Source organism: Manis pentadactyla, chromosome 3 (genome assembly GCF_030020395.1).
Source record: "Manis pentadactyla isolate mManPen7 chromosome 3, mManPen7.hap1, whole genome shotgun sequence".
NCBI lineage: Eukaryota > Metazoa > Chordata > Mammalia > Pholidota > Manidae > Manis > Manis pentadactyla.
Window position 1 is genome coordinate 213,332,900 of NC_080021.1, and position 18,226 is coordinate 213,351,125.

Here is an 18,226-nt window from a genome sequence, read left to right on the forward strand (position 1 = left end):
GGAACCTGGTTAAATGTCAGTCACATCCCACCTCTGCTCAGAAACTCCCTCCATATGATGTGAACATCCCCCTTCCCCACTTCTACCTGCATCTCCTAGCCACTGCCCCCTGCTCATCTGCTCCACCAAAAGAGACCCTGTCATTTTTCCAACACCCCAGATGCACTCAGCCTCAGGGCCTTTGCACTTGCTGTTCCCTCTGCTGGGAACCCCATTCCCCCAGTTATCTCGGTGATGCCTCTGACTTCTTTCTAACACCCCTAACCCCCTGTTGTTCTTCTTTGCCTCGTTTTTCTTCGTCACATTGTCACCATTTGTTACACTGTGTGCAGTGGATTATCTGTTTGTTGCCTGTTCCTTCACCCCTTAGAATGGAAGCCAGGGTGGAGCAGGTGGGAGGGACTCTCCATTTCCCCCCAGCCACCTTGCTCGGCAGGTGGCGGGCGCTAAATACCTAGAGGTGAAATCCCCAAATGTGCTCCTGCCTTGCCACGCTGCCCCTGGATGCTAATCCCGGACCCCCGTCTGGGCCAGTCCCTCTCTGCCCCTGGCCCGTGACCTCCAGCCGCAGCTGGGGGCTCCCGACAGCGCCCCCGGCCCGGATCAAAGGGCCTTGGAGCCGGCGGCCCCGCACAGCTGGGTCTGCGCGCCCGCAGGAAGCCGGGGCAGCCCTCGCGGCAGGCCCGGCCCCGGCGCGGCGAGGCTGCGGAGAGGCCCTGCGAGGCCCGCGCGCCGGCGGCCTCCAGTCCGAGCGCCCGGCCACGCCACGCATTCCAGCCGCGTGATTGACGCGCGCACCGGGGCCCCCGCCTGCGGCTCCCGCCGCCGCATCAAAGCAGATGTTTGCAGCTGGTTTGAGTTGGATCCCCATCAACAGGCCCCTTTTTGTCTCAAAATAAAAAACAGCTACGCCCGGAATGATAAGGACGCGGCGGGCACGTGGGGGAGATGTCAAGGAGTCCAGGAGGGAGGACGCTCGGCAGCTCCCTTTCCTGCTCTCACCCCGCCAGCTCCTCCAAGTGACAGGCGGACTCCGGCCGCCGCAGCTGGACCCCCAAGGGAGGCTAGGGTCCTGTCCCTTCCCTCCCGGGAACTCCAGCTCCTCCCCCAACGGGCACTGTCACAGCCCTTACAGTCCCACAGGCAAGAATGTTTACCGCTTAATGTGAGTGCTGCTTACATGGAGGCCTGCCCTAGCTTCTCTGCTACCATTCCACCCCGGGGTCCTGGCCCAGCCTGGGGAGGAGGGGTGGCAGCGGGAGGATGCACACCTCACGGGGATTATCTGTCAGTTGGGAATTAAGGTTCCCAGTTTTCAGATGGAAAAGCGAGTTCAGCGAGTGGAGGCGGCTTGCCCCGGGTCAGGTGCTGGGTGGGGATTTAGGCTCTTCAGACCATCCCTTCTGCCTCCAGAGCTGGGTTCTTAACTACGCGTCACGTCACCGTCCCCGGGAAGTCCCCAGCTCTCCTCCAGATTGACCACCATGACTTTCTGTGCCCCACTTGCCGAGCATGCCCATCCAAGCACATGTCACGCTCTGCTGGGTCCCATGGGACCAGACGTGGTCCGAGTTGATCCCCAAGCATCTTGCATGACCCTGGCTCAGAGCCAGCCTCCGCGGGTATTTGCTGGGTGAGCTTGAAAAGGTCTAGCCGGTGGGGACCGAGGGCTGCCGTACTAGGGACCAAGCCCTGTGGTCCCCGTGGAGGGCGTTTTCAGGGACTGTGGGGCTTGGGCCTGGAGCAGCCCTAAAGGAAACCAGGCCCAGAGTCTGCCTGGTTCGTAGTGTGGCCCTGGGTGAGGGTCTGACAGAAGACTGTACCTCAAAGGCACAGACAGACACGGAGAGCACAGACCCAGTGCTGTGATGGGGGCTTCAGACCGAAAGGGAAGGTGCAGGCTCCAGGGCATGCCCCCAGGGGAGCACGAGGTGCCGCAGAGCCAGAGGGAGCCTGCTCCTGTGAGATGCCAGGCCCTGGGCAAGGCCCTCTCACGTAGGTTACAGCTCATGGGTTCTCCATCACCAGGTGAGAAAGGGATCAACACCCCCATTTTACCGAAGAAGAAACTGAGGCTCAAAAAAGGGATGTGAATGACCCCAGGCCACATATCTGGTGCTGGAGATGTGGAAAACCACACCCCTGAGCTCCAGGGCCTGACAAACAGCTCTTGATGAGAAGGAAGGGACACATGACAGAGGGTCCAATTGGCCTACCTTGAGTTAGGTGTCCAGACCTGGCCCAGGCACTGATGGTCGGGGAAGCCATGTAACGCCAACATGTCCCATTCCCCACACCCCTGCCAGGGCTTGCCCTGCGTAGTAGGAATGAGTGTGCGTCAAGGCAGGGGTGGAATTTGCTGCAGGACTCCCATCCCAACAGGAAGCATGTATAGAATTTTGTTGATAAATAGTTAGGACACTGGACTCCAGGCTGTAAGGTTGGGAAGGAGGAAAGGGGTAGAGGAGGGTGAGTTCATTTATCCTGTTACCTGGTAGCATTCTTGGACTCCTAGAAGCAGAGTATCCAATATTCTCTTGTCCTGCCTGGCTGCCCATTTCACTTCTCACAAGGTTATTCATTCAGTCATCACTTACTCACTAGCCACCACCTCAATGCTAGAGCCTCAAGGGTGGAGAGGGGTGGTGAATTAGACCCAGTTCCCGATTTCAGGTCAGTGGGCGCTTCAAACACACAAATATCTCTGGGCATCAGGGAAGGCTTTATAGAGGAGGTGAAGAGGTGATGCTTAAATTGGGTCTAGAAGGATGAAGAAGAGTTCAATAAAAAGCAAAGGAAAAGGGAGAAAAGACAGGCCTTGGAGGCGAATGGAATTTTAAGTGTTAAGGAGACGGGCAGGGACTCGCTGTGTTCAGGGAGCGATGAGAAGCCTGGCAGCTGGAGCAGAGGGTCTGAGGCCAGGTGTGACAGGGCCAGAGTGGGGACTTGAGTGTCACAAGTACATCTTTGGGCTCATCCTGAAACTATTGGGCACTCTTGGAGGGAGAACCCAGTGAGGGGCTACATAAACTATAAAGTGCTGTGATGGGGTATGGAAATGGCAGTACAGTGAAGAGGAGGAGACAACGAAGACAGGGAACGGGTGCTGGGAGTTCTGAAGAGATGATGACAGTGATCACAACTATCTCTATTAACCTGCCTCAGACGCCCAGCTGTTATCCCTTTTGGACACAGATGGACACTGAAGCTCAGAGAGCAGAAGGGACTTGGGGAAGGTTCTAGAGCCAGGATTCCAAGCCTGGGGCATGCTGTATGCACTCCAAGTTCCGGGGATGAAGACCCCCAAGGAGAGGTTGAGGACATTAAAAAACCAATTTTATCAGAGGGAAAAGAATTACCTGTACTTACTGCTTGCATCTCTGCACTTGTCAGTGGTTTAAGAGAAGTTAATCAGATTTGTAATCCATGTTCAAATGCTCCAGAAAAAATTGGTTTTCAGAGTTTTGTTTATTAGCACTACGATTTTAATAAGCTAAGCATTAAACAAATAAACTGACAAAATCTCAGAGGAGATGGAGATGTGTTCTCAGAGACTGGAATCTTCAACGGAAGGATGTTTCTGAAAAGGGGAATGTCTGACTCCACAATCACAGATGATCCTGGGAGACAGGCGATGTGTTGGGGAGGGGCAGATGTTCAGTTTGTTTTAAGGAAAACCCACTCGCCACAGCTACTGGGTCCTGGGCTCATTACGCCAGGTAATAAGAACTGGGGGGTGTTCCAAGCCTTGAGGACAAACGGAAAGGGGCAGGGGCCTCACAGCAAAGGGCAGGGGTGACCGATAAGCAAAGAAACGCTTGGATGGACAGAGCAGGCAGGGAGTCTATGGTGATGCTGCTGTGTGACCTTGAACCTGCCTCTGCACCTCAGTGTGCTCGTCTGTATAATGGGGGTGGAAACTGTGTCTCCCTTTCGGGGTTCTGTGGGGATTTAAAGAGGTGACGTAGGTAGATGGTAATTGAGCTCAATAATGTTAACGACAGAGAATTGAGCCAGGAGTGTTCAGTCCAGCTCAGGAAGACAAAAGCTACAAGGGTTGACCCAGAACCCAGAGTGGTCATGAGAGGGACGCATGGGTGGAACCTGTAAACCTGGGGTCAGGAAGGCTGCTCCTAGAAATGGCGGAGGCGTGGTGAGGGGGGTAACAGAGGTGAGCCCAACACACGTGGAACCAGAACCAGAAGGAGGCAGATGCGGCTCTCACGGAGCACGTCCCTCAGGCTGGCATGTGCCAACGAGCCCTCCCAGCACCTCACAGGTAGGTGCCGTGCTGCCCATTTTACAGGCGAAGAAATTGAGCCTTGGAGAAGTTAAATGTCTTGACCAGAGTTACACAGGGGAGAAGCTATGGAGCAGGAGGGAACCCCAGGCTGCCTGGTGTCCTCCCAGGTAGTGCTGCCTCCTCCTCCGGGCAGGTGGCTGGGGCTCCCTCCACACCAGGTTGGAGGTGGGGCCTGATTGGCCCGGACTCAGAGGCAGAGCAGGACTGCGTGAGTTGGTTCCAGCAGTCATTCAGCAGACACTCGTTGCCCACCTTGGTGCACGCGGGGCTTGTGCTTAGCACTGGAGACATAGAGGTGACCGTGGGGGCGGCTGGACCTGGAAATATGTAAAGCGGAGTCCTTAGGATAAGTACTGCAATGGGTTCTGGGTGGTGTGAGGACCAGGAACTCAGAGAGGAGGGCCAGGGCTTCCTGCAGGAAGGGAGGCCCAAGCTAAGCCCTTCCCAATAAGCAGGGGCTTGCCAGGCAGAGGCTGGGAGTGGGCAGGAGGGGCGGTGTGAGGAACGGCTTGGCAGTGTCCAAGAAAAATGGGGGAGAGGGCTGTATGGGTTGCCAGCGAGCCCAGGTACCCCTAATGTGCCCTCCAGGTTGGAGCTTCGGGTGAGGGGCAGGAGCCGGGGAGAGGGGACTGTCACTGAGGGGTTGAGGCAGCTAGAGGGCAGCTCCTCCTGGATCAGAGCTTCAGAGCCTTCCCGCAGCACCCCACCCTCCCAGACACCCAGTCCAAGTGTGGGAAGCAGAAGCACACCCATCTGGGATCCCCAGCCCAATTCTGGGGAGTGGGAACTATTGTTCCCGTCTTGACCAGTGATGGAACTGGGACTTGCCCAAGGTCACAGAGTGGTCAAGTCAGGACTAAGATCAGAACCTAGGTCCCAAATCCAGGGCCTTGGGTGCTGCCACGTCAGGCTCTGGAGCCCCACAGCAGAAGGGAGGTGAGAAGGCTGGAGCCTTTCAGCTGAGCAACTCTGTCTCTGTGCAGCATTCGTGCCAAGGCCTCCGCCTGGTCTCAGACAACCTGCCCCAAGCCACTGACCACCGCTTGTGCTCGCCACTTCACACTGGCCGCTCACTGCATCTTCGCGTCCAGACGCAGGCAGTGTTGTTGAGCCCATTATACAGATAAGTAACTTGAGGCTCAGAAAGTGGAAACTACTTGCCCAGTCACTAGCCAGCAAGTGGGGCCACCAGGCATTGCACCCAAGTCTCTCATTCCAGGGCCATTGGCCTGTAGTTGGGCCTGCTTCTCAGAGAGCGGTTCCATCAGTTCTTCATTGTGGGAGGGACTGAGGGAGGACGTGGGGGCTCACAAAGAGGAGGAGACCCTGCTGGCACCCCAACCCCTCCCACGCATGCCATTAGTAGCTCTCACCCTGCTCGGTAGACAAAGGCAGCCCCATAATTGGGAGTGAGTATTTCATGTGTCCCCCCCGATGTTTTATTGGGTGCAGAGATGCTTGGAGACCAAACGGATGGCACATTCCGTTTATAAAGTGTGTGCGGTTTGTTTTATTTCCTGAGTTTTTGCAATCTAGATAACAGATGATGCCCCGAGTGGCTGGCGCTGCCTCCGTAATGGCGGCACCGAGCCTTTGGAGGAGTATTAATAATAGATTGTGTTGATGAGTTTGGAGAAAGTAGCAATCGACCCCCTGCTGCCAAGGCATTAGCACGGCTGTTCTGAACGCAGCCTGCATGGTGGCAGCGCCTGCAAACGCAGGTCACCCTCCTGCTAAGGCCCCCCTCCCCTAGGCTAAGAGGGCCTTCTCTCTGGGAGCCATCCAAGGTGTGCTGACCCCAGCCTGGGACCCTGGTCCTGCCATGCTGGCAGAGATGTAGCCAGCGCCTGTCTGGGCTCAATGGTCCAGGCTACAGACCTCACTGGGACCTCCAGCTCAGGAGGTAGAATATGGGGAGGGACAGAGAGGCAGTGAGGTGAGCAGGTCAAAAGCATGGGGTTCTACAAGCCTGGCTCCTTCCCCAGCCCCTTGTCAGAGTTTGATGGCCTGCCAGATTCCTAGGGGCCTCTGCCTAAGGCTGTTGGAGACGGGTGCGTAGGTTGTGCCCTGAACAAACGTATCCAGCCAAAGGGCCAAATTGTTACTGAAATCCAGCTCATGTTCCTCTTGCAAAGCCAGGCACTGTGTGGATGAGTGGGGTCCCATCTGCCTGGAGCAGACAACCTGGCCTGGACCCCAGTCCACCCCAAGCCTTTATGCACCTGCTCTGCAAACATTCACTGAGGCCTCCCTGAGGTTCAGGTGGAGCCAGGTCCTGCCTGGTGGCATCTCCGGAGAACTGCGAATGGGGCACGTATATCACTCTGATGTAATCACTCACTGAGTTCCACTCTCAGTGTCAATGAATGCTGACAGCAGGCCTTTGGGGGAGATCCTGTTAACATCACCATTTTGCAATAGAGGGTAATAAGGCCTGAAGGAAGCTCACCTTAGCATAGAGGAGGCCACCTCCCCTAGACTGGGGCATCAAAGAAGGCTTCCCAGAGGAGGTGACTTGGAGCTGGGCATTGCAGGATGAGTAGGAGCCCGCTGGGTACACTAGAGGTGAATGGCAGGGGTTGCTGAGGATGCCCCCAGCTTGAGTGTCCTGGTCAGCGCCAGGGCAGCAGGCAGTGCTCAGACTGGCCCTGTCCACCATATCCTACCAGCTCACCATTGGTGATGCTGATGGCAGCCCCCTGGGAAGGGAGGCAGGCCGAGTGCCTTGCATTTATGGCCATTTCTGTTCCAGAACCGATTAGCAGAGAATTGCAGCTGTAATCTGTGCCTGTGATGGCGGGCCATAAAGAGGGATGGGATGTGCAGAGCACTCCCAAGGTGGCGCCCGCAGACGTGGCCCGGGGACGCGGCGAATGAAAAATGGTTTTAATTCTCTCCCAGCAGCTATAATTTGATTCTTCATAAATTTTTCCATCAAAGTGTTGTTGAGGCTGAGTTCCCACAGAGCAAGGCGTGTGACCAGGATGCAGGGGCCATGATGCTCAGACCCTTGTGCACACTCTGGCTGGAGGTGTGGAGACCCCCACCCACCTTTGTCTTCGCAGATGGCAGATGGATCCACTTCGTCATGGAGGAACCGATGTGGCCGAGGGTCAGAGTCAGCTCCAGCCTTCACAGCCCATGTGATCCTGAGCTAGTGACCCCCTCTCTCAGCACCTTGATTTCCTTATCTCTAAAATGGGATTAATATTTGTTCCTGTCTCATAGCAAGGATTAAATGCCTTTCTGCATGCAAAGTGCTTGGAACAGTGGCTCACATGCTATACATGCCCAGTAAATAAATGCCTGTTCATGGTGGAGGTACGTAAGCTGAAGTGAGAGCTAAGTAGGTGCTAGCCACGCCTAGAGGCAGAGAAAGAACATGTCAAAAGGCCAATGTGCTGGTGCCCTGGAGAAACTGCAGGCCGTTCCATGGAGCCACAGCCTTGGGGAACAGAGGGGGTGAAGGAGGCAGGGACCTGAAGGTTCCCTGAGTGCCCAAGTCAGGAACTTAGATGTCCTCCCAAGGGCACTTGGGAGCCATGGAGGAGTCTGGAGCAGGGAAGCAGCGTGATCAGATATGTTTTAGACGGATCCCTCTGGCTCTCGTTCTGGAGGGTGAGTTGAAAGGATGGAGGGGCCAGGAGCCCAGGGAGGGAACTGCTCAGGCGGGAGAGAAAGGGCCCACGCCGGGTGGTGGGTTGCACAAGGCCGGGAATTGCTTGATGCGGGGGCGAGGGAGGAGGCAGAGCAGGTCCCGGAGGGAGGGTGGCTGGGGCCTGGGGCTGCGGCCCTTCCCCTCAGGGCAGGGCTCCACCTGGCTCTCAGGGAAGGTTGAGGCTGACTCTGTACCCTGCCCTCTAGTGGCCACTGTGTCCCTGACTGGAAAAGGCCCTAAGCTGACACACCCAGGAGAGGGCACCTCTGGGCAGGATGCCCAGCGCCCACCCTGGGGCCTCCAGTGCCCTGAGCCAGAGGAGCAGGGCTGCAGGACCCCCCACAGTCTGGCTCGGTGCCCAGAGAGGGCCTCTCCCATTTGAGCTGGAGGGTCAGGGCGGCAGGAAGGCAAAGCCCTCTGTGGGCAGTGGCCTCTGGGAGGGACCCCTGAACCCAGCCAGTGGGCCTGCTCTGTGTGTCCACAGGCTCTTCGCAGCCAAGTGCAGCGGCTGCATGGAGAAGATCGCCCCCACCGAGTTTGTTATGCGGGCGCTGGAGTGCGTGTACCACCTAGGCTGTTTCTGCTGCTGCGTGTGTGAGCGGCAGCTCCGAAAGGGCGACGAGTTTGTGCTCAAGGAGGGCCAGCTGCTGTGCAAGGGGGACTACGAGAAGGAGAAGGACCTGCTCAGCTCTGTGAGCCCCGATGAGTCTGATTCTGGTGAGCCATGGCTGGAGCCGGTGGGGGGCAGGTGGCATGGAGAAGGCCCCTGCCAGAGAAGCCCAGTCCTGACCCCAGGACCTGGGCTACACAGACAATGTACCCACCTCCATATGCGTATGTGCCCTGATGTGTTCACATACACATACACATGTGGACACATGTGGGTACTCGGGGACACTAATGTGTGCACACCCCCCAGGCACACCAATGCAAATATGTGTGCATATTTCCACTAGACACACATACTTGTGCACATGTATATATGCATGTGACTGCAAATGCACATATAAGCATATAAAACACACGTGTGGACACCCACACCCAGGAGTGTATATACAGAGACGTGTAGACATGTACTTCATGCCTAAGGCATGCAAAAGCCCACACCCACATATACACATGTGTGCACAGACTTAAACACATCTGTGTGCACACATGATCAGCACATGCATGCACCAGCACCCATACCTATAGCTATACACACACATTTATCCACATGCTCTCACATATGTGGTTTATACATGTGTGCATACACACACCCTGCTTGCTGGCCCACCACCCTCACCCTTTTTCCCTTGCCATGCACCCCTCCCCACCCCGCCATGGCACAGTACCACATGGGCCTCTACCAGCACTGGATCTGTGGCTGCTGATGTGTGGGAGGCAGGGATCTGGCGTGTGCTCTCTCCATTGGCCCCCACAAAGCCTTCAGCAGTGGGGAGCAACAGCCTTGAGCTGTTTCCTGGCTGGGTGGGGGCACCGGGGCCCTCTGTGGTAGAGGAAAAGACCCCATTTCTCAGGACGAAGGTATGTCTAGTCTGCTCAGACCTCCAAGAGCACTATGCCAGCTTGGAGTGCCCCTGGCAGGAGGGCAGGACCACCCAGGAATGTCTTAAAGAGGGGAAAGCAAGGGAGGGTGTCAGCCCACTGTCGTTCCAGAGCAGTGGGGAGTGCCTGAAGCAGGGAGTGCGCGAGGAGGTGCCTGGTCTGCCGGGCTCTTTGGGGAAAGCTAGGGCCCTTGGCCACAAAGTCCGCCCACCTGGAAGAGCTGCCACTGCCAGTGCCCTTGGAGGAGGTCATGAGCTCCCCATCCACCTGTCGCTCTGTCCACCCCTGGGCACCACGCCGTGCCAGATACTGTCCAGGTGCCACCAGCCCATTCAGACGGGGCCTGAGGAAGGCTCTCGGAGGGAGCACACCCACCCCTGCACAGTGGCTTGCGACTTGAAGATGGGCCTGGGGAGAGGCCAGCTTGGATGCAGGGGCGGTGGAAGGCACATGGAGCTGGGGGGCGGGGAGGACTCTGCTTTCCATCCGGGACTGGCGTCTCTGAGACCCAAACACCAGGGCATGGACGTGGCCATGTGTGCATGGCTGTGGGTGTGTCTCTGGGTGAATGCACATGCTTCTGCATGCACGTGAGTGTGTGTCTGCCTGTATGGCTCCACTTGGGGGCTTGAGCCTGTGTGTATGTGAAGACATCTGTGAGCTGCGTGTCCTCCAGCCTTTGTGGGCTCACACACCAGTCTACATGTGCACATGCCAATGAGTGAGTGTGCCTGTGTGTGTGCGTGCATGTGCACATGTGTGTGCGTGCTGTGGCCAGGAATACTCCTGTGTGAGAATGTTTGGAGTGCATCTTGGCCTGTCATTTCTGAGTCCCTCAAAGGTTCAAGGAAGAAGGCTCCCTGGAGTCTCCTCTCTGGGTCCTGGGGCCTGGCTGGTGCCAGGTTGGGATCCCCAGGGTGCCGGAGGCGAGCGGAGGCAGGTGTTTGGCAGGAGGTGATAGGACCCTGGCAGGCAGCAGATCGCCAAGGGGTACAAGGCTGAGACCCTTGTACAAACCTGATGGGCCATTGTGTCCCCCACAGTGAAGAGCGAGGACGAAGATGGGGACATGAAGCCAGCTAAGGGTCAGGGCAGCCAGAGTAAGGGCAGTGGGGATGACGGGAAGGACCCTCGGAGGCCCAAGCGACCGCGGACCATCCTCACCACGCAGCAGCGAAGAGCCTTCAAAGCCTCCTTTGAGGTCTCCTCCAAGCCCTGCCGAAAGGTGAGGGGCGGCTGGAGTGGGGGGCGCTGACTCCCCCATACCCGCTGCCTTTCCAATGCCACCCCTCTGCCCTTGCTGAGGGCAGGGACATCCCTCACCTCCCCAGGTATCCCACAGCCCCACCCACTGCCTCCCAGCTGCTGCCCCGCCTCCCCCAGGCCTGACCTGTCTCCCTCTCCCGGGGCAGGTCCGGGAGACGCTGGCAGCAGAGACGGGCCTCAGCGTGCGTGTGGTCCAGGTCTGGTTTCAGAACCAAAGAGCAAAGGTGAGTGGCTGCCTGCCCTCCGCCCTGGGTCGGGTGGGGCGGAGTGGCAGGTGGGGGGCAGGGAAGGCTGGCCTGAGGCGGGTGGGGCAGGGTGCGTGGGCAGGGCTGGCACAAACCCTGTCCCCTGCAGATGAAGAAGTTGGCGCGGCGGCACCAGCAGCAGCAAGAGCAGCAGAACTCCCAGCGGCTGGGCCAAGGTGAGCGGGCAGGTGGGCAGGTGGGCGGGTGGGCAGGCGGGTGGGCAGGTGGACAGGTAGGCAGGCAGGTGGGTGGGTGGGCGGATGGGCAGGCAGGTAAGTGGTCAGGTGGGCAGTTGTCCGGTGGGCAGGCAGGTGGGCAGGTAGCCAGACTGGGGCCAAGATGAACAGGCAGGTGGGCACTGGGCCCAGGTGATCTGCAGGCAGGATGGGTGCCAGTTCCCCAGTCCTGGGCTTCGCCAAAATGCCATCTCTGCACCCTGGGCCAGCACTGGCCTCCCAGGCCCCATGGACACCGAGCCTTCAGAGCCTTGAAGGGGGGGCACAGGGAGCCCCTGGAGCTGCTGAAGGTGGGTAGGGCCCCCCAGCTGCCTGCTCAGGTGGGACTGGTGCTCCGGGGCAGAAGCCAGGGTGTTGAAGGGCATCCCCTCCTGCCCAGGACTCTGGGGGCCAGGCCAGCATCCCAGGCCGTACGCAGGGGCCAAGGCTGTGGCCTCGGAGCCCAGCTCCTCCTCTGCCTCTCCCGAGACAGCCTAGTCCTGGGGCTCCAGCCACGGCCTCGGGTCTCCTACCGGCTCCTGAGCAGAGGCTTGCCCTCCACTGTCACCTGCGGCCTCCTAGACAGTCTCCCAAGAGGGTTCCACAGGCTCCTGAGCTCAGCACACCACAGTGCATCCACTCCTGCCGCCTGGCTGCCATACACGCAACACCCCCTGCTCCTCCCCGGCCCGTCCCAGCAAGCGCCCCTCCACCCCCAGTGCCTGTGCCAGAACCCAGGAGTCACCTCTGACCCTCCCCTTCCGGCACACTCTGCATCTGCTGTCTCCCAATGGGGTGGTGGTTTCTTGTCCTATCTTCCTTGTGTCCTAGTAGCTGTCTTACAAGTACCTTAACAGGGACCCCAGCCCCTGCCCCTAACTTCCTCTTCCCAGTGGTCCCCTCCTCACCACCAGCCTTTCTCCACCGTCCTCCCCAGCCAGGACCCTCCCCTGGCTTCCTGCACCCCTGGAAGCCCAGCATGCCTGCCAAGGGAACATCCCTCTCCCCAGGCCTACCTTCTCTCAGCCCCACTCGCTGGGCTCCCTGCTCCCACCGGGCAGCGTCTCTGCCCCGCGCCTTTGCTGCCTCTCAGCCTGGCATACCGTCCCCCTGCTCCAGCTGGTTGAACCCTTGTTTCAGGGCTCAGTGGCCCTGAAGGCCTTTGACAACCTCACCGGAGGTGGAGGCAGGCCTGGGGAAGCCCGAGGGACGGCAGAGGGGCTGCACTGGCACCCTGGCCTGGGAGGTCATGTGGGCAGTCAGTGCAGACTCCCGGGGTACATCTCTGAGGGCTCCTGGGGGCTCCAGGACAGGGGTCAGGGCTGGGTGGTAAAGACATGCTCTTCCCCAGAGGTCCTGTCCAGTCGCATGGAGGGCATGATGGCCTCCTACACACCCCTGGCCCCACCACAGCAGCAGATCGTGGCCATGGAGCAGAGTCCCTATGGCAGCAGCGACCCCTTCCAGCAGGGCCTCACGCCACCCCAAATGCCAGGTGACCACATGAACCCCTATGGTAAGCTGCCCCGCCCGCTGCCCACCCCAGCACCGCCCCTGCCCCCTGCCTGACCTGGCAGGCCTGGGGCCACAACTGCCACCTCCCACCCCAGGGCCCAGGCAGCCCCACCAGCACAGCCCACCTGCCACTTCCTGACAGGAAGGAGGTACCCTGAGACCCCACCCATGGCCCTCAGCCCTTCTGGTCAGGCGCTGCTGGCAGGTCCGACCCTCCCATCCAGCCGCACACCTGCAGGGTGGACAGGGCCCCCAGGAGCCCCAGCCTACACCCCGGGTCTGACTCGCCCTCTGCCCCCAGGGAATGACTCCATCTTCCATGACATCGACAGTGATACCTCCTTAACCAGCCTCAGCGACTGCTTCCTGGGCTCCTCGGACGTGGGCTCCCTGCAGGCCCGCGTGGGGAACCCCATCGACCGGCTCTACTCCATGCAGAGCTCCTACTTCGCTTCCTGAGAGCCCGCTGGGCCGCACAGACGCTTGGGCGAGAGTCCTGGGGTGCACTGCGGCCGCAGAGGCCGGCCTCACCACCCCTGCCCACTGCCCGCACAGACTCTGCAGACAGCCATATGGTGCCCTCCCTGGGCCAGCCAGGTGGGCAGATGGGCGCAGCCTGGGCAGGGGCTGTGTCCCACCCACAGGGACCCAGTCACCGGGACCCAGAGTTCTCGGACAGTCACTTGCCACCCAGCCCCACCTCGGCCTCCGCCGCCACCTTCTCCCTCCCCAACTCTTTTTTTGGGAACCTTAAATTCTCTCTATTTTTTTAAATGTCCTCTCTGTGTGAAGCCAACCTCCATGGGCTGGGCCTAGGCCCAGGCAGGAACCCGTGCATGCTCCAAGACGATGACGTGCACGCTGCCTCTTGCCTGCGAGAAGTGTGCGTGCCTGAGCCCCACGCTGGTGACCACCGCCCCCACCTCTGAGAGCAGGCCTGCCAGCTAGGCTCACCACCCCCAGGCCTAGAGCAGAAGTGGGGAACAGCCTGGCCGGGATGCCAAGCGCACCACAGCTCTGGCTGAGGAGGGGAAGGGTAGCCACCGGGAAAGGGCAGACAGAGCCCAGGCAGACTCGAAGGGATGGAGACACATGTGCAAAAGCACACACACTCACAGGCACGCCCACACAGATCCCCACACAGACATGTAGAGACGCTGAGAGACAGAGAGGCCTTCTGCGGCCAGCCCTGCTGTGTTAGGAAGGGGAGAGGAGTTAGGCAGGGGCAGGGACTTCCTCTTTCTGCTGCAGTCAGAGGAACGCGGAGGAAGGGGAGGGGATGGGGCTTGAAGCAGGCGGACCCAGATATGCCCTGGCCTCAGCCCAGACCGGTGCTGCCCGGGCAGGCGGGGCAGCCACAGGCCCATCCGGCTCCAAGGGCAGAGACAGGGCCCACAGAACCAGGGAGAGCCAAGCCAAACGGCAGAACCTCTCTGTGAAGGGGGATCCCGAAAGTCACCCACTCGGCACTTCATCTGATGTCCGGCTCCTGACCAAGCCACCTCTGCCTCTCCTCAAATACCTCCAGGGACAGGGAGCCCGCAGTTTCCTCAGGCCCCACGTCACCTGCCCTTTTCTGCTGATTTCACCTCTGCCTCTTTCAGTCCTTGCTTCTCAAAGCCAGGCTTGTCCAGTTTCTCTTAAAACTGCACCCCTAGCTGGTCTCCAGCTTCCTCTCTGAGGATGTGGGGCAGATACAACCCAATCTTCCCAGTGACATCAGCCAGCCAAAGTGAGCCGGCCCATCACCTCCCCAACTTTAGGCACTCTGCCTCTGTTAATATAACCGAGATGCAGTGAATGGTTTAGGCCACATACCTTGCAAACTCAACCTGTCTTTCTATAACTGAACCCCCTGACTCCCACACCCCATACCCCCACACACTGCAGTAAGCTGCATCTCTCTTCCTGTGTGTGTAGGGGGAGGGGGCATTTATTGTGTAGACCCAGCGAAGGACATTGACTTTTCTTGTTACATTTCCCTTTATTTGATTGAGTACAGCCTGTGGAGTTCCTCTGTATCCCAGCTCTGGGACCACCGGTCGGCTCTCCCTCCTGAGCATATCTGCCGATGTGAGGAGTCAGCCCTGTCTCACCCAAGGTGTGCGGACCATCAGGGCCTCTCCCTGTCTGGTCTTGGCCCCTTAACTAGACCTCCCTGGAGGATGCACTCTAACCTCCCTTGCAGCCCTGTTTTGTCAAATACCCTGCTGGAAGCCAGATACACTACATCACTCCTGCCCCAAACTGCTCTACTGTAACCCTGTCAAAAGAGGAAGTGAGGCCAGGGTGAGGGGCCCTGTCTCAGTGACCCCTCGCTGCGCCCTGGTGGCCGCTGTATCCTCGGCCAGGTGCTCACTGCCCTGCCTTTAATTCTCTCTGCCTTGGGGCCCTGCTGCCTGGCCCTCTCCGGGATCCTCCAAGTTCCCCAGTGCTCTGTGGTTTTGCCTCTCTGTCCACGGTGGAGGCCTGAGGGCCTGGGCCGGTGTCCCCCCCACTCCTGGGCTCTTACGCTCATGCTGGCAGGGGCATGCGGAGATGTGGCTCAGCATCCACCCTCATACCCAGCAGCCAGCCCGGCCCTCTGTGCTCTCCCCTTCCCATACAACTTCTGCAAAGATCTCAGCTGATGTCCTTGGCACTGCTGCAGCCTCCACGCACCCCCAGGCTCCGTGCCATCTCTCAGTCCTGTGCCACCCCCGGCCCCTTCAGCAGCTATCTGGTTTCTTGAGAGATGCTCCCTTCTTCCCTTTGTGCTCACGTAGTCCAAATCGTGCTGGGGCACTTGGGGCATCGTCAGGGATTAGATGTCCTGGTCCCCAGGGAGCCTGGCCCTTCTCTTCCAGACTCTAAGTTGGAAGGAACCTAGGAATGCGCCATCTAGTCCATCACCTTTATTTCACAGCTTGGAAACCTGGGCCAGGTGAGGGAGAGAACAGGGTGCCCTGCCAGTCCCTCCTCCTTCCATCTGGTGAAAGCCCCCAAGGCCAGGGGGCATGCCTTGTCCTAGTAAACTCTGGCTGGCCTCTCCCCACTCCAGGGCCTCACGACCTCCCAAGTCCAGCCCAGGCTCTACCCCCACCATGCACTGCCCCCTGCCAGGTGCTGGTACAGGGACACCCACATGCATGACCCACAGATTGTCAAAGCCAGAGGGACCTGAGAGGGCCTTTCGTGCCAGAGATGCCCCGTCAGCCATGGTTTGAGCGCCTCGGCTGTATGCTGTGGCTCACTGCCCCCAGGCTGCCCCAGACACTGATGTCCACTCTGCCTAGTGTCAGCCTGGGCATGGGGACCCAAACAGACGAGGTGTAGGTCCCACCCTCGAGGGACTCTCACCTAGAAGGAGAGGCACACACACTCCAGCCCAGCTGTCCAGATGTTGGTGGGCACCCATTTCTCAGATGAGGAACCGGAGGCTGAAAAAAGGGTGGCAAGCCTTCGGGGTCACCCGGCAGAAGGATGCAGAGTCAGAGAGCCCCGCCAGGGTCTGAGTGAGCTGAGCCGAGCAGGCATTTCCCACTTTGTGTGAGGGGCAGCACAGCCTTACCTGGGTGGGGCAGAGAGAGGCTGGGACACCCCCCCCCATCATGCGGCGTGGGGCCCTCGGCACTGTGGTGGCTGCGGTGGGCAGCCCACGAGAAGAGGCAGGTAACAGCCTGGTCCGGGGAAAGAGGCAGAAAGTGAGAGGTTGGAGAAAAGCCGCCCCCATCACTGCTGGGGAGGTCGAGGCTTAGAGGGGAGGAATCTGCCCCAGGTAACACAGGTGGCGATGGGAGAATGAGAAGAAGGGGGGCTCCTGCCCCCAGCCAGAGCCCCGTCTTCCTGCTCCATGGAGCCTCAGGGAGGCCTCACAGACAGAGGGACACTGCACTTCCAAGGGTCAGACCACAGGGCCAGCAGCGCCCATAAGGGAGGGGTCAGTGCAGGTGGGCCTCTTTGGGAGGCTTTCTGGAGGACGTGGAGGGGGGTTCCCCAAGGCAGGTGAGCAGGGCCCAGCAGTCATGCCCCGCCACGGGGCTGGTGGCGGCCTCTCCTCTAGGGGCTCAGCTGCCCCCAGCAGTGAGGCTGCCTCATCTACCGGCATGCAGCCAACACCCCTCTTGCTTCACACACGCGGAGCCCCAGGGGCAGGCGAACTGGCTGACCCCTGCCTGGCTGCGGCTGAGCTCTGGGCACCCGCTCGGCCCAGGTTCACCTCCTGTCCGGGAGAGCCTGCGCGCTGGGGCTCACTCTGCCCTGTGGGGAAGACGGCTCACGCTCGCACGCATGCACACACACACACACACACACTCACGCCCACACACAGAGAGGCTCACAGACCCACACTCCCAGGCACATGAGGCCTGGGGGCTGGGGAAGCAGAAGGACACCCTCCAACACTTGGTCCTCAGAAGGTGCGGTTCCCGTGAGCCTCTTGGCTGGCGCCCCACCCTGACTGGGGTCCTGGGGGGCGCCCAGCCCAGCCAGGTGTGGGGACTGGGCCGCCGGCCATTCCTGTTTTCCTTGTACAGACTCTCACTGCCCACCCGCCATCCCCAGACACATTTTATTTAATAACTTGTCATTGTTAAATTATTTATTAGCGTTTACCACATCACCACCCCGACCCTGCCCTCCACTCTCACCTTCTGCCTCTTCCCACAAAAGCAGAAAATGGAAACAAACAAACAAAAAAAAAGATGAGACATCAGTATATTTGTAAATAAACCAACCTGTACACGCCTTTGGTGCCTCTCCTTGGGGGGAGGGCCTGTTCTGGGCCTGAGCCAGTCCTGCATGAGACAGTAGAGATTTCCTGGTGGCGCCAGAGACAGCAGGTCAGGATGAGGGAGGGCCTGGGGTCCCTGGTCTTGCCCAATCTGCCCCCTTGTTCCATCCTATAAACCTCATCTCCCCATCCTTGTCCTGTCCCAGTCCTGAACCATTTCCATCCTTAAAATTATCGCGTCCACCCCATCCCACTCTCTCCCATTCCCCAACGCCATTCATTCGTTCATTCAGCTGAGCCACAAGCAGTGCCAGCCACCAGGCTGCCAACCGGGGACTGGTGCTGTGCCTCAAGGAGGTAGACCTTGGGATATGAGCTCAGCTGTGGTACAGGGAAGCCTTGTTAAGGGTGCCCACCCTCATCTGGAGGGGCAGAGCATCATGGAAGGCTTCCTAGAAGCAGCTACCAGTTTCTACCTAAGCTGAGATTGGAGGTTAGCCAGCACGGTGGGGCCTCGGGGAGGTGGGGGTGGGAGGAGCTCCCGAGAGAGCTCCAGGCTTGTGCCGACCCCCTGGGGCCCGTCACCACCGGTGAGTCTCCTGAGCTGCGCCATAGCAGGGGAGAGGCAAGCGGGAGTAGGGCACAGACCCAGTTAGTTAGGGGGACCGGAGGGGGGCGGGGGGCAACTGGGCCACCTATGCGACAGGTGACGATGGCTTTGACTAGGGTAGCAAGAGCAGGAAGGGGACAGATCCCAGAGATAAC

The 18,226-nt window shown here is 59.3% G+C and overlaps 1 protein-coding gene across 2 annotated transcripts in view; it reads left to right on the plus strand.

The window, feature by feature from the left end:
* LMX1B (LIM homeobox transcription factor 1 beta) overlaps positions 1 to 17,470 on the plus strand; it is a 79,449-nt gene extending 61,979 nt beyond the window's left edge. The window contains exons 3-8 of one of the 2 annotated variants that reach the window (XM_036913921.2): positions 8,446 to 8,678; positions 10,553 to 10,734; positions 10,922 to 10,999; positions 11,130 to 11,196; positions 12,587 to 12,751; positions 13,052 to 17,470. In XM_036913921.2, coding sequence (XP_036769816.1) covers positions 8,446 to 8,678; positions 10,553 to 10,734; positions 10,922 to 10,999; positions 11,130 to 11,196; positions 12,587 to 12,751; positions 13,052 to 13,209 — 883 coding nt within the window. In that variant the 3' untranslated portion in view covers positions 13,210 to 17,470. The remainder of the gene's footprint in view (positions 1 to 8,445; positions 8,679 to 10,552; positions 10,735 to 10,921; positions 11,000 to 11,129; positions 11,197 to 12,586; positions 12,752 to 13,051) is intronic. The other variant, XM_036913922.2, reaches the window with a different exon arrangement.
* The last annotated feature ends 756 nt before the right edge of the window (positions 17,471 to 18,226 follow it).